Source organism: Macrosteles quadrilineatus, unplaced genomic scaffold (assembly GCF_028750875.1).
Source record: "Macrosteles quadrilineatus isolate MER2022 unplaced genomic scaffold, UCM_ALF_1.0 Scaffold_9__3_contigs__length_116548681, whole genome shotgun sequence".
Taxonomy (NCBI): domain Eukaryota; kingdom Metazoa; phylum Arthropoda; class Insecta; order Hemiptera; family Cicadellidae; genus Macrosteles; species Macrosteles quadrilineatus.
Window position 1 is genome coordinate 38,073,530 of NW_026542602.1, and position 14,510 is coordinate 38,088,039.

At 34.6% G+C, this 14,510-nt stretch overlaps 1 protein-coding gene across 1 annotated transcript; it reads left to right on the plus strand.

Moving 5' to 3' along the window:
- Positions 1-1,395: 1,395 nt before the first annotated feature.
- On the plus strand, positions 1,396-7,604 carry LOC129003083 (loricrin-like). Its single transcript, XM_054431308.1, has 2 exons — positions 1,396-1,430; positions 6,747-7,604. Exons 1-2 carry the CDS (start codon positions 1,413-1,415, stop codon positions 7,368-7,370), a joined length of 642 nt encoding a protein of 213 aa, XP_054287283.1. The 5' UTR covers positions 1,396-1,412; the 3' UTR covers positions 7,371-7,604.
- The last annotated feature ends 6,906 nt before the right edge of the window (positions 7,605-14,510 follow it).

A 14,510-nucleotide genomic window follows, 5' to 3' on the forward strand; every position in this document is an offset into this window, starting at 1 on the left:
TATTTTTTCAAACCAATAGGTCCAACGAAATTTTGTTTCTGAAATCAAAGGTGGGTGTGTAACTATTTTATACAACAGATTTAAACATCAATATTTTCTCTTCAGTGTCCGCCGTTGCAAAGCACGGGTACAGCAGCTAGTATTTTATAAAATATGGACAACGTCTTTTATAAAAAAGCTATTATGAAATATTTTACAGTGTTATACAGAGTGAATTTCAAGACCTGTCTCTTCGATGAGCTCTCTCAAAACTAGAAGCTTTCGATTATCTCTTTCAGATATCTTAATTTCTCTAAGATTTTCTTATATATGGCCATAGAATTTAGCGACAAAGGAATGGGCCTGATTATCAACCCCCCCCCCCCCCAATTTTTCTCATCTAGGATTTATGTAACGTTATTTTTAATGACGAGATTTTAGAGCCACGTTTATCTTTTAAAACCTTCCCTTACCAAATAAAAATATTACCTATTGTATTACCTACCAAAAGTTCTCGATTCCTCCTTTAAAGGAGCTTTATTTAAATTTTTAAGGGTTTTTGAACGCATTCACTTATCAATCAATGAACTCTAGCATTCCCACAAGTTCTCTATTCTTTAGTTGGGATTTCATTATTCTTCTCAGATTTCTCTGTATATAGCTGTAGAATTAGCTGCTAAATTTTCAGATAATTTGGATTGTTAAGAAAACATGAGCCATCAGCTAATCTATAAACAATTTAAATGAGTGGGGTTTATAGTCGTATTTCTTAAACACGCTCTTTCCAATAACTAAACTCTCGCATTCCAGAGGTTCTAGATTTTTTACTTAGGATTTTTTTATTCCTCTCGGATTTTCTAGTATATAAAACCATTGACATAAAACTAACTCAAAAGAGTAGTGTCTACTCCTTTAATTTATGGTATAACTTTATAATTTAGTGGCAACAATGGCCCCGATGGCTCGATACCATGAGCCTTTAGTTCAAATACCATTTATTCAACATTATGTGTTCTAGAGCCACACTGAATTTATTAAGTCATACCCTTGCCGGTTGCCAATCAATATAGTCTCACATTTCCAGAAGCTAGTGAAGTCTTAAATATCTTCTTCAAACCAATCGTTCTTTACCATCAATGACGCTCTCTTGTCTCCACAAAATATATCTTATTCCTTACGAAAGCAAAACGTTAACAAATTCCACCAACATGGAAAAAATATTCTTCCCAAAACAGTTTTGTCAAACATCTCGTGTGAAGATGCAGGAAGTTCCAAAACATACGGCGGGAACTTTAATCAGCATTATGAAAACAAAAGTGAGTGAATCTCCGGCGTCGGGGGAGGGGAGGGGGAGACGGCGAAGGGGACGGAGGTATATAGACGGACCCGGCGGTCCCTCAGCAGTGTAGACTGGTGACCAACCAGAGGCCACCATGAAGACCATTACCCTGGTGAGTCCCTGGATACCGTGTAGTGATCGTGTGTGTTGCGGAGTGTGGACGTGCGACAGATCAGGACAAGGGCTCTTATATCCATGTACGACAAAATAACGTGTCGGACGTGCTTTGTACGATTTAAAAACGTGACTTAATATTTTAAAATTTGAGATTGTGTTTAACTTTTTTTTAAGTGTAAGTTTTTTAGTAGTGCACTGTTTTGAACGTCCGTTTTTTTGTCGTACAGTTGGATAAAAGAATCCTGACTTGCATGTGTGTTAGTGTTAGACGTGATAGATTTCGAAGTTAGGTTAGGTGGGTTTTGTAAGTGTTGAAAGCTTTTGCATCTTAAATTTTTCGTGTGTTTGAGAGTACAATTTTTTAAATTGTCTCGTTGAACGTTCATTTTATTTTATAGCATGTTTTGCAAAGAAATGGCCATTTTAACATCATTACAAATCCTTAAACGAGGTGGATTTTCTAAATTGAACTTATTTGTTAGGATAATTTACAACTAACGTTTCTATACAAGTCTTCTTTCAAGTGGTAACGTTTTTAAGGGCTTTTAACATTTAACATGGAACGGAACCTGCATTTACAAAAATGGTCTTATATTTTGATTCATACCGTTTTCCGGCCTATTTTGTATGTGTATTGTAAGAGTATATAATGAACTTTGAAGTTTCTTTGAAATCAGAATTGACGTAATACAAAGTAAATATCATGAGTTGTGTCTTTTTTGCCATCGTAGGGTTAAATTTAGCATAAGTATGGTTTTCTTGTAGTGGCATATTTGATTTGATTGGAAACAGTATTATATTAAACGTGTGTAGGCCTACAAACTAAATTGATTAAGGATTAAGATAGTGGAAATAAGTTTCGTTGGCTCCTTTTACCTCTTTACTAAAATCGTGTTGAAATTCATTATACGGCATGTTTTGGTGCAATGCGTGATTTTTATTTGAAAATTGTATATCTAACAAATCTATTCGGTTTACAGGTTTTTAAAAACAGTATTAGTTAGTTAAAGACAGTGGCATATTTTTATTGTAAGGGACATTTGATTTTATATGTTTAAAATGTAGAATCGGAACCCTGCAATTTAATATGATTAAGTGCTTAACATTGCATCGATGGCCTAGGGCTACATTTAATACTTTTAATTTTCTATAGGACATTTACAGATTGCACAATTTATTTGGTTAAACTATGTAAATTGTATACTGTTTGCAGGAGTGGCATTCCCATTATAAAAGTAAACTAGTTCATACTATTGGTTCAATTTCTTTAAAAAGTCTATAAATATTACCACTCGAAAATCTGGATAAATACGTTTTGTAGTGATGTTTTTAGTCTTTTAAACTCACAGAAGGTTTGACTAATAGTTAAAAGATTTGCATTTTCGCCTTTTTAAGTCCCTTTATGAACCTTATAAACTGTATGCCGGTCTGAGCAATATTTTTTAACATTTCTAGGTTTTCACATGCGTTTTGATTTGACATTTTATGGTAAAACACTGCTAAATCGAGAAGAAATGCAAAAATATAAAAAAATTGGTAAATTCCGTTGCTAATACATAAACACAATTAAAAACCGTCTCACGATTCTTACTCTAACTTTTTAGAAAATTCATATATATGTGTACGCGCAACTCATCCGAACCCCGTTGCTAGTACAAAAACATTATGTAAATGTCCCCAAAAGTTTCAATCTTGCCAAATGTATATTTTAGTCAAAGAAAACGTTTTGTGTTATTTTACCACTTGGTATTCAAGCGGAAAGTCAAATTACACGGATTGCTGGACCGCGAGCGCATCAGTATTCCAAGACCAGCAGAGACAACACGCTCAACAAGCCAATGAATACACAAACCGCGTCTGTCAACAATAAACAATCAAAAATCAACAATCGCTGACAACAATAACGAATGTTCATCACCATAAGAGAGAGTCGGTTGCGAATCCTAGACTTTCCCTTGATAACCGGTGATTATGGGATAAATGCAGCGACCTTTGATACTGTGCAATTTTGACGCAAGTTTCACCCAAGGAGTGAATTCGCGATCAGTTTTAGTACGGTAAAATGACGTAATATTTTTCCATAGGAGTATTTTGTGGACGAATATTCAATGTGAACGTAGAGTAATAATTTGTAGCTAACAGGGGAAGTTAATAAAAATAAATAAATGCGGTTACAATTTTTAAAATTATACGAGTTATTCAGTGTATTTTGTGAAGCCAAGCGCATTTTTACAAATCATTATTCATATGTTAATTTAAGATTTCTTTTGAACAATTAGGACAATAACGTAAACCTAAGTAACTATTTCTTAATGGATGCATTGCATTAGCTTCATTGTAAGTTTGTGATGTTACAAAATATGGTCACAAATTAACGCTTTTGTCATTCAATTCCCACATGCCGTTTACTTAAAACTGGAAGCCCCGTGAATTTTTTAATAAATGTTGATTTTAAAACATCAGAAATGTTTACATAAATATTCATGCTGTAAAGTCGAAATGACTAATTTGAAATTAGATAAATCTGATTTACCTAAATAACATTAAACCTGAATAAAACGCTTGTGTTTTTTACAGTTACTTCGTATTCTTATTATAACTGGCTAAACACTTGTATGCAATTTCAGTCCATGTTTTCTGACAGACGAAAAACAGCTAATCCACTACAGTACATAAAACAACAAAATTTAAATGACAACAGCGCAAAAGTTTAAAACCCCGCTGTTTCAATATTTAAAATAAAATGCTTCTAGATATTTACTCAGCATTCTCCCGTTTATAAAATTCCATCAAATCTAACAATTCTGACACAGAATATAATATTTCAACACGTACTTAATCGTTTAACACCACATGTCACACCAATCGTTTCCACGCTCGCCCCAGTCTATTGATAAGCTTCGCAACACGCTAAAGACACGTTAAACCGTGTCATTTTACACAACACGAATGTATTGTAGTCATAGAAAGTATTGGTATACAGAAGGCATTGTCATTTGACGGGCGAGGTGTTGCATTTTACACAATCATTGTACGAATATCATGTGCCTTATACAACTCTGCACGCTTTCCCCAAGTCACAATATGTTGGCAGCAGCAAATCATCTGTTAATATCAGCTGTTAAATCAGCTGTTATATTGTTGGACATTTCATTTATTTGATAGCGATACATTTCTGTAGAGTGGATTTTATGACGTAAATTTTGTAGCCTAGATTGTAAATGTTTTATTTTGAGTAGGATTGCATTTATTAAAGCTAACGTAAGTCTGTGTGAAGCAGTATACAAACTTTTGACGCGTTTACACTACCTGGTCAAATGGATAAACATTTAACAATGGTAAATAGTTTCCTACACCAAATTCACCCTTTATATCAATTATCGGTAATCAGATTTTGTATACATAGAATAAATTTACATAATTGTAATTTCTAGGCTATGGTTTTTTTTTTTGTTCAATCAAAACCGTGCAATAACCGGTCAATGATTCAAGATTCAAGATTTTATCCATAACATAAAACATCCTTTACAACGTTAGATACAATCGTACAATTCCGTGTTGATCTATAATCGATGGTTATCAGATGAGAAAGCACTGATAACCAATGGGCTAAACTCGCACGTAAATTTGCTTCGAGGAAAGGAACAGTAAGCTAATTATGCTGTAAGCCAATTTCCCTGTAAACAAACCGTCTGCTTGCTTATGCACGTGTCGTGTCCGACAACTTTCTACCAAGGTTCACATCCGGTGCCCCCAGGTTTCCGGAAGTGAAACAGATATTTTATTACCTATGAGAGTGTTGCCTGCCAATTTTCTGTAATTGTGGTTACTTCAAGATTGCGATTGTGTAATATTTTGTATAACTTCTAATCAGTACGAGTTTGGTAAAACGATGCATATCGTATGTTTTACTCCTTCCATATTTTGGATTATGCAGACAGTGTTTTGAAATTGGGGGGTAAGAAAATATAGTTTTCGTATTGGTAAATAAGTGCAGGGTGCTTTATAAATTTTAACGACACAGGTTCTAAGCCTAATATTTAATAGTCTACGTTACAGACGATTTTTAAGTCGCTGAACAAAGATTTACGTGATGACGTTCCCTCAGAATTCCAGATCAGAATTCCTAAAAAAATAAAAAAATACAATTAAATATATACGTTAATCACGAGATTAGCATTTCAATTTTCACTATTCTTTGTTGAAAAAATCGGATGATATAAAATATGGGGTTTCAACTATACATTAACACAATGGGGAAGTATTTGCTTAAACCAGAATTATGAGTCAATAAATATCAATTATTACAGTTGGTTTTTGGACAGCATTCAGCAACAGGTGAACGCATTATATTGAAAATCAAAATGCAAGTCCATCGCGAACTTATCTTCAACCAACATTACTTTTCTACACGTTACATAAAATCTTTGTCAACACATACTTAGGGATTCTACCCCAATTGGCTTTAGTCCATGTCGTTACATGATCACATTTTCAAAATTCCACGTACCTTTACCGGGCCGTCCGAGTGGCTAGTTTCTAGTTTCATCACAAACGATCATTCTCCGGATGAGTTGCACAACGAGGCTTGTTAATCGCCGGACAATGACGACAACTATCGTTTTACGACCGGCTTTTTCATGTAAATGGATTTATGTGAGATGCCGCAGTGATGTAACCGCTTTCGAAAACCGGTTAGAAAGTGACCGGTGCCGCATTGTGTAACAGGTAACTAGTGAGGGTCGTTCCCGGGTCATCCGTACACGGACACTGTGATCTGTGATGATTATCTACCGCGGAACTATTGATGTGCTTGGATAATCTAACTTAATTGTGGAAGAGTACGTGGTCTCTGTGCATCGCCTTCTTGGGAATTGGTACTCCTCGATCATGTAATGGCCGAAACTTGTACATATATTGATTTACGAATAAATAGCTACCGGTTCTCATCTGACGAATTATGACTCTGCAACATTAACGCTTTTGAAAATATTCATTCATGAAGAATCTTTTGCTTGATGTTTACTTGAAGATGACTTGCACAGACACAGGTTGTACCTATTTCGAAGCTTGTCAACTCAACTTAGTTGTATTACTATGATTGTTTATGGGACCCTCCTTTATTCCTTGATCACTTGAAACGTTGATTAAGCATGTCACCTTAAGTGCCTTAAGAGCCTTGCTTCACCAATTGACTTAAAATAATCAGTAGTCTTTAATTTTTGCACACTACAAAATCTATCTGTAGTTGGCTCAATTAAAATTTTCGTCAATTTACATCATATACTAATGGTATTTTCTGTTTTTACAGTGTTTAGCAGCGACGCTAGCCCTCGCGGCAGCTGAAGCACCCCTGGGTGGAGGCTACAGCTACAACAGACCCTCCAGTGGAGGCTTCGGGGGCGGCTTCGGCGGCGGATACAGCGGAGGCGGCGGCGGATACAGCGGCGGCGGTGGATACAGCGGGGGTGGCGGATACAGCGGGGGCGGCGGCGGCGGCGGATACGTCCAAGTAGCTGTCGGTCCCTCCACCAACGAGGGTCAATACGTTGACCAGGAGTTGCTGGAGAAGGTCAGGCAGATCATCCTGAAGGACGAAGCTTCATCTTCCTCATCGTCATACTCCGGCGGTGGTGGCTACAGCGGCGGTGGCGGCTACAGCGGCGGTGGTGGTGGTGGATACCCCAGCTCCAGCTACGGCGCTCCCAGCTCGTCCTACGGTGTACCTTCATCTTCCTACGGAGTCCCCTCGTCCGGCGGATACGTCTCTAGAGTAGTCGGAGTCGACCTGGAAGGAGTCAAGCAAGCCCTGCAAGTAGCTCAGTACGAACAGTCCGGCGGTGGCGGCGGCGGTGGCGGATACAACTACGCCCCATCCTCCAGCTACGGCGCCCCCTCCAGGCCGTCCGGCTCGTACGGCGTCCCCTCCTACTAAACCTCCCCTCGGCTTTTGTACATATCTCAACTAGGATAACGCGGGTCTCAACATCGTCCACCGAGTTTTTACAGAAGGCGCAGTTTTGTTGTCTGTTATTGTTTTTATAAGTCAAAGTCGCCAAATTCTGTACAGACTCGGTACCAATATTTTGTATTATAGTTATTGTTTTTTATAAAAAACACAAAAAAATACGAAAAAACATTATAAAACGAATACATTTTGCCACCGTGACACGCTTGTTGTTATTTACCTGTTTCTGATTTTTTGCTGTTTAAAAATATAGCAGTGCTGAAATAAAACTGCTTGATATCAAAAATAAACATAAAATGAAATAGGCTTGAGTATGTTTAGCTGATATGTACAGCTTAAAAGAGAGAAAACAAATCTAACCACCTTATTTTAATATTTTTTCAATAGATATATTTACCAAAGTTAGTGTGGTAACACAAGTAGTAAGGGATCGATATTTGCGAACCTTATGGGCACTGTGAGGCAGCAATTAAATACCATAATTTTCCTCTTCAGAAAGAAGAAGGTTATTCTTCTGTTGACACAGATGATGAGACAATAGTCATACCCAACCGTACTACTGTACTAGTACCACTAACGACAGTAGTCTAGTAAACAACTGGTGGAATGTTTCCAAAATGATTACCGGTTGCCTTTGCAATTATTTAAATTTTCGGACACGGAAAGTAAGTATTTCAATTGAAATTAAAACCTTTTCCTTTTCCAGTCCATGTTAAAAATGAGTTATCTTTCGTTCAATTCAATTCAATTCAATCATTTATTTTCACATAACGTTTACAAATCCAGCATAGCTGGGAAACAGGTGAAATGGTCATATACATAAAATACATAAAACTAAAATAACTACAAAATCAAATAAATACATCACCTAAAAAATCATTAACTTTATAATACGCTCTGTCAACCAGCAATTTGGCAACTTCTTTCTTGTATTTTTCAACCGATTCTAGTAATTTAATATTTTCAGGCAGTTTATTGTACAATTTTTTCCCTAGATATTGTGGAAGGGTGAGGTAAGTCTGTGAATGGGCAGTTGTAAATCGTTTCGGTGTCGTGTTAAATAATTATGTGTATGGTTTTCATTCATAAAAGATCCAAGGTTTTTTTTTTATCAAGATTAATGTTTGCAGGATATAAACTGACGGAAGCGTTAATATTTTCAACTCTCTAAATAATAGTTTACAGGATCGTCTGGGTTTTGAAAATGTCATAATTCTAAGGATCCTTTTTTGAATTTTAAAAATGGTCACGGCATTTGAGCAGTTGCCCCAGAACTCAAAGAACCACTCGTTCGTTTAAGTACTGTTTCATCCATCTTTCAAAGAATGTATTTTAAATATTTTTGTTCCGATTTAAAATTAATGTGGGCCTCAGGTGTTTATTGTTAAAGCACTTGTACTTCGGTGGTTGCCTTTAGTAAACACACAACAAAGTGATAGTTTCTGTTAAACCTTTTAAATTGTAGGCTACCAAAAGTGAATTTAACTCTTAAGGTGGTAGTCATTATTAGACAATTTTGCTAAAGCTTTTTTATTTCAGATGTCGGGATTGCTTCTTATACATGTGAGTTCAATGATGGGCAAAATTAAGTTCATCAATTAACCGATTTGTTCTAATTCGATATTAATAATACAATAATTAATAACTAGATGACCCATGCTGCTCTACAGCATTGAAATAAATATCATATCTAAGAAATAATCAATTTTATGATTTTCATTTAGTAACATAGTGTGTCTTGAACTTAACTGATTCAAACGATCAATAGCTCAAATGAAATCCTATAATTTACTGATTATTTTGATTTTAAAACATATAAAAAAACATAAACAATAGTGGAACTATTTTAATTTTAAAACATAGAAAATCTTTATTACAAATAACTGTTATGTAGGTTGTTCACCTTGCATTTGCTTGAAACTCGTCCGTTTTGAATAACTAATAGCTTAAATGAAAGCTGGTATTTCACTGAAGGTTCTTAGACCAAAATATATAGATAATTATAACTGGTGAAATACGTCTTAAATTGAAGTAAGAATTCGAAAATAAATCAAATTTATGTTTTTGGTCAAGTAATAATAGTAGTTAAATAAATGCCGATGATTGATGTGAAATATGTGCGTGCATACCTTCAATTTGAGACCTCAATCATGAAAATCGGTAGGGTAGTAGAAGAGCCTAACGAACTTGGAACAGAAACCCCAATTTGTTTGAGAAATTTGAGAAATTTTCAAAAGATGAGAAATTTGACGTCGAACGTTTCCTTGGCACGTATATTATTATGTGACTTATGAATATGTCTTCCATTGATATATAGCCTATTGATATATATCCTATCAGTTTATTTTTAATAGTTCAGTAAGTTTGCGTAATAGAAGAACATGATTTTTTCCAAAAGTAATAATTTACTAAGTACATAATACTTAATGCTTCAACTTAAATATAATTGAAGACATTTTACACCGATGGTGAAATAAAAAATAAAAAAAAATTATAGTTCAAAACTATAATATCCGTTTTTCAAAATAAATATATTAAAATAAACGAATATCCAAATCCAACATTACCACACATGGTTTTAACCAGATTTTTCTTTTGTGTAGTCATACATGTATAATATGGCGTAAATGGTTTGTTTAAAAAACATGTTTTGAAATAGTTATTTATGTAACTAGTGAACAAATTGGCACTTTGCTGCACACGAGATGGATGTTTACGCACGAGCCGCGTGCGAGTGCGGAATGTTTTTAGAGTGCAGCAAAGGCCATTTGCGCACGTGATACACATTATATTTTTAATTTTTCCTACAGTCACTATAAAGCATAGAAATAATAATCTTTAAAGCTTCCTGTATAAGTCTCAAGAACTTTTAAGTTATCGAGCTTAGGGGCCTTGTTTTAATAAAGCATAACAAATCATCTTTCAAACACTAGCCTATACAACAGGTTTTTAGGTCAGGAACCCAAGCATTGAACGGAATTGGAAACGCTGCACCAGCTGATTGTAGTCGTAGTGTCTTTAGGTGTTGCTGATTTTCAAGAGTACACTTATTAACAGTAATAATCAGAATAAACAAGTCATTTTTTTAAATTGCTTACTTACGCACCAAGAAGAAAACAGTTCGTATGCTCGTTCATACAGCTTTCTTGATTTTTCAGGAAACAGGTTAACAGTTTTAACTAAACGCTCTGCAGTTTCTGCTACATATTTCTTCTGGTGCACACATATACTGTATTCACAATCACTGAGTTCATTATTCTCAAACATGTTAGGCCCACTTATAATTATTCTTTAAACTACTACACTTTAGGTCATGTTTAAACCAAGCGTTGAATGAAAATAAACAGTAAACACGAACACGAAATGACAGGTTAAATCGTAGTATCAATAGTCAATCAGCTGATCATATTGATAGTATCTTTGTGTTCCCAACCTATTTCCAAGTGTACTCGGATTACGTGCATAGTAAAACCACGCTGTTTTGTATTGTTTGGCTGGAACACTGGTGTGCGGCAAAGTATAAACGGTGCGACAAAGTAAGTAAATGCAGCAAATTAGCAGCTTTCTGTACTATAATCAGTGCAAGGAAGCCAACTTTGTCGGGTGACTGTGGGAAAACATAATTACTCGCACGGATCTGGTTCAATGGTGGGTCAATCTTATACGCATTGGGTCAATCTACCTGTTTCATTTATTTCCATCCAACAATCTAACAAACCAATTTACAATTTTAAATATATGCATAATAATTCAAGATGACTAGATACTACCCCTGTGTGTTTCTGCACTTTCTTTCTTTTGGTGTACAGTAGATGTAATTTAGAGTAGAAAACTGCAACCTTATTATATTGTCTCTGGTTTCAATAAATCATGTAAACCGTGGAACTGATGGATCAAGTTTCAACATTCCTCAATCGAAACTTGAAAACCTTTTTAATACAGTAGGCTGCTTCAATACAACCAGATTTCGTATGTGTCTGAAAAGTTTTTTAAACTGCTATCAAACGATTTTTAAATATTACCAAACACAAACTACGGATATTTCTGAAACGCGGTAAAACACTGGTATATTTATGTCAGTTCAGTAATCGATGTATTTAACAATCTATCTATCTATATTATCAACTAGCTGTGTACCCGTTCTACGCACAGGGATCTTATAGTATTCAGTTGAAACCTTCTTATATAAAGAACAGCAGTTGGTTTGCATATTTTCAGATATGCTGGCCAAACTATATTACCTAACTAACCAAACGATATATCGAATGAAACAATCGATTAATCGATATATCTATCGATATTTTCATTCGAATGAGTGTAGGACCTAAAGTAAAGTGCAGCCTATATTATACATAACTTCATTTTATTTTGTTTTTTGTTGTTCCGGATCGGTATGACAATCAATTAAAGGTAAAATTACCTGTGTCTGCCGGTCGATCCTAATGTATATTATTACAGGAGATGCATTTCGGCGAAATTAAATTGCCATCATCAGTCCTAATATAAGGTCTTGAGCTTCCCCATTAGGTGCGTCTTGAAGTTTTTGAAACACATACACGAACTGTACACTTATACACATGACGAATAAAACACAAATACACGGTATGCCTACTTTTATTTTTACTATGGACATGTAGACGCGCGTCGGTTGTGTGCCGAGTTTTGAATGAAAACGCTCATTAAAAAAATGTAAGTTTCCCAGCCATATACAACACTGATTCAAGGTCTTTTTCCCAGTTATCAAAACTCAAGAACAATAATTGTATACACAAAGAATCTCTATTTTCATTTACGGTTACCCTACAAATTATTGCACTTGCGATTAATTAAATCCGTTATGTAGGGAAACACGTTTTTAATCTTACTTGGTTTTGATTTGCTTTCAAAACTTGATCGGAATTGGTTACGGTATGTGTAAACAACATTGTAAACATATCAGTGACAGCTAGAAGAAATAATCTTGATTCGAACAGCTGTTCGTTATTTCACACTGAGCTATAATTCTAACTGGAGGTAGCACTGAATGTCAAAGATGCGTGTCGCCAGCTGCCATGTTTGCGTGAGGTGTGAGTTATAAGAAGCCATGTTATTGGATAAGAAAACTCACTGCTATACCAACCTAGTTATAGAAGCCATGTTATTGCTATGATAAGAAAACTCGCTGCTATACCAACCTAACAAAATCAGCGACACGCTTTTGACAGACTTCTGCCATGGCAGTGCTACCTCCAATTATAATTTTAGCTCAGTGTTATTTCATAGATGAATATGTGATAAACATTGGGAGAAAACTTTAAAAAATCTCACAAAATTGGGTTTTTAAACGTCTGTCATTTTATTTACAAAGTAGTGACGTCATATTTTAATGGCTAAAGACAATCTCGCCAATCCAGTGAATACAATAAAATGATTTGGAACTTGATAGGTACTCTCGTTTTTTCAGGAGAATGCCACGTAAAATGGCTCTTGGGCCGTGACAGACAGGAAGACAGACAGACAGACAGAAATTTAGATGAGACTTGTTTCGGTTTCTTTAATGTATAAAACGTAAAAATAACCTTAAAGTTTATGATTCTGAGCAATGTACAGACAAGCCTATAATTTTATTTATATAGATATGCTACATGAAACTTTGTGAACAATAAGGCTTTTTTTTAGATTGAACTCCTATTATTATTATGTACCAAAATGTTGGTCTAGTAGTGTAGATGTGTAAACTGACCTTACATTTTTTTAAAGTCCCTTGGGCTTTGCCCCAGTGGCTTTTATAGTTCCCATGTTATCTTTATGAAGAACATACGTATTTGTTTACATTATGATCAGCTGGACAATTTAATTTTTGTTATTTTATTTGAAATTTAAGGAAACGTGTGCAACAAACATTTTAACAGACTTGGTTGAAGAGGAATATTTACTTTTTGAATTGGGTTATATTTATTTGTTTCATAAAATATAACATTGGAAAAAACGAGAAAGCCTAGACAATTTTGATATACAGTACTAAAAAGTAAACTAAATATTAACACTGTGCTGCACTTTTTTTAACACAGGCTATGAGTGGGAAACATTTATAGAAAACACTAAAAAACAAGATCAGCTTTTGAAATATGATAAGACTAGTGTCGATCCCGTTGTGGTTAAATACAACGGGCTCAATGGTTGTGAAATCCATACACCACTTTACTCACTAATATTAATGGTACAGATTAAGCGCATAACATTAGAATTACATACTTAACATAAGAAACTCACTTTAAACACAAATGCAAATTGTTAACAACAACATTTAATCAAAAGAAAAATCTATTAAATAACAATATAACAATTAGCTGTTAAATTATTAACACATTTTTCGAATGTTTAGATTATGCATTCTGGTAAACCAATTATTGCTATCTATACAAATTATTGGTTTTTCTTTTCCAAGTCGGGTTAAAAGGTCTTTTACCCAACCGATTTTCATAATTTTGGCCTTAAACTAAAGTTATGAACGCACCACAGATATGCCATCAATCATCGGCATTCATTTTGACGTATATTTCGAGTTATGCACAAAATGCGTCCCTGTACATTTCTTATGGGAGTTAAATTTTTTTTTCGAATTCTTTTGGCTCTTCTACCAGCCCGATTTTCATAATTCTGGTCTTGAAATAAAGCTATGCAAGCACATATTTGCCATCAAGCATCATTGATTTATCTAATGTATTACTCAACAAAAAAATATAAATTTGATTTTTTTTATTTTTTACTTCAATTAGAGATGTATTCCGGCAGTTCTAATTACATTACCCTATATGTTTTTTGTCTAAGATTTTTTAGTGAAATACCAGCTTTCATTTGAGCTATTGATTATTAAGATTCCGATCTTAATAATCCTACCTAAAGCACACTGCTGAATCACGAATCAACAATAATTATAATCGTTTTAGTACTTATCTGCAATCAATGATACGTAACTCAAATTTTATTTAAGTTATTTTATATGTCTTGGTGTTGGTCTTAAAATACTTCAAAGGCTTTCACTTGAGATATTGATGGTTTTAATCAGTTAAGTTAAAGATATAATGTATCGCTCAATCAGAAAATATAAATTTAATTAAATCTTGG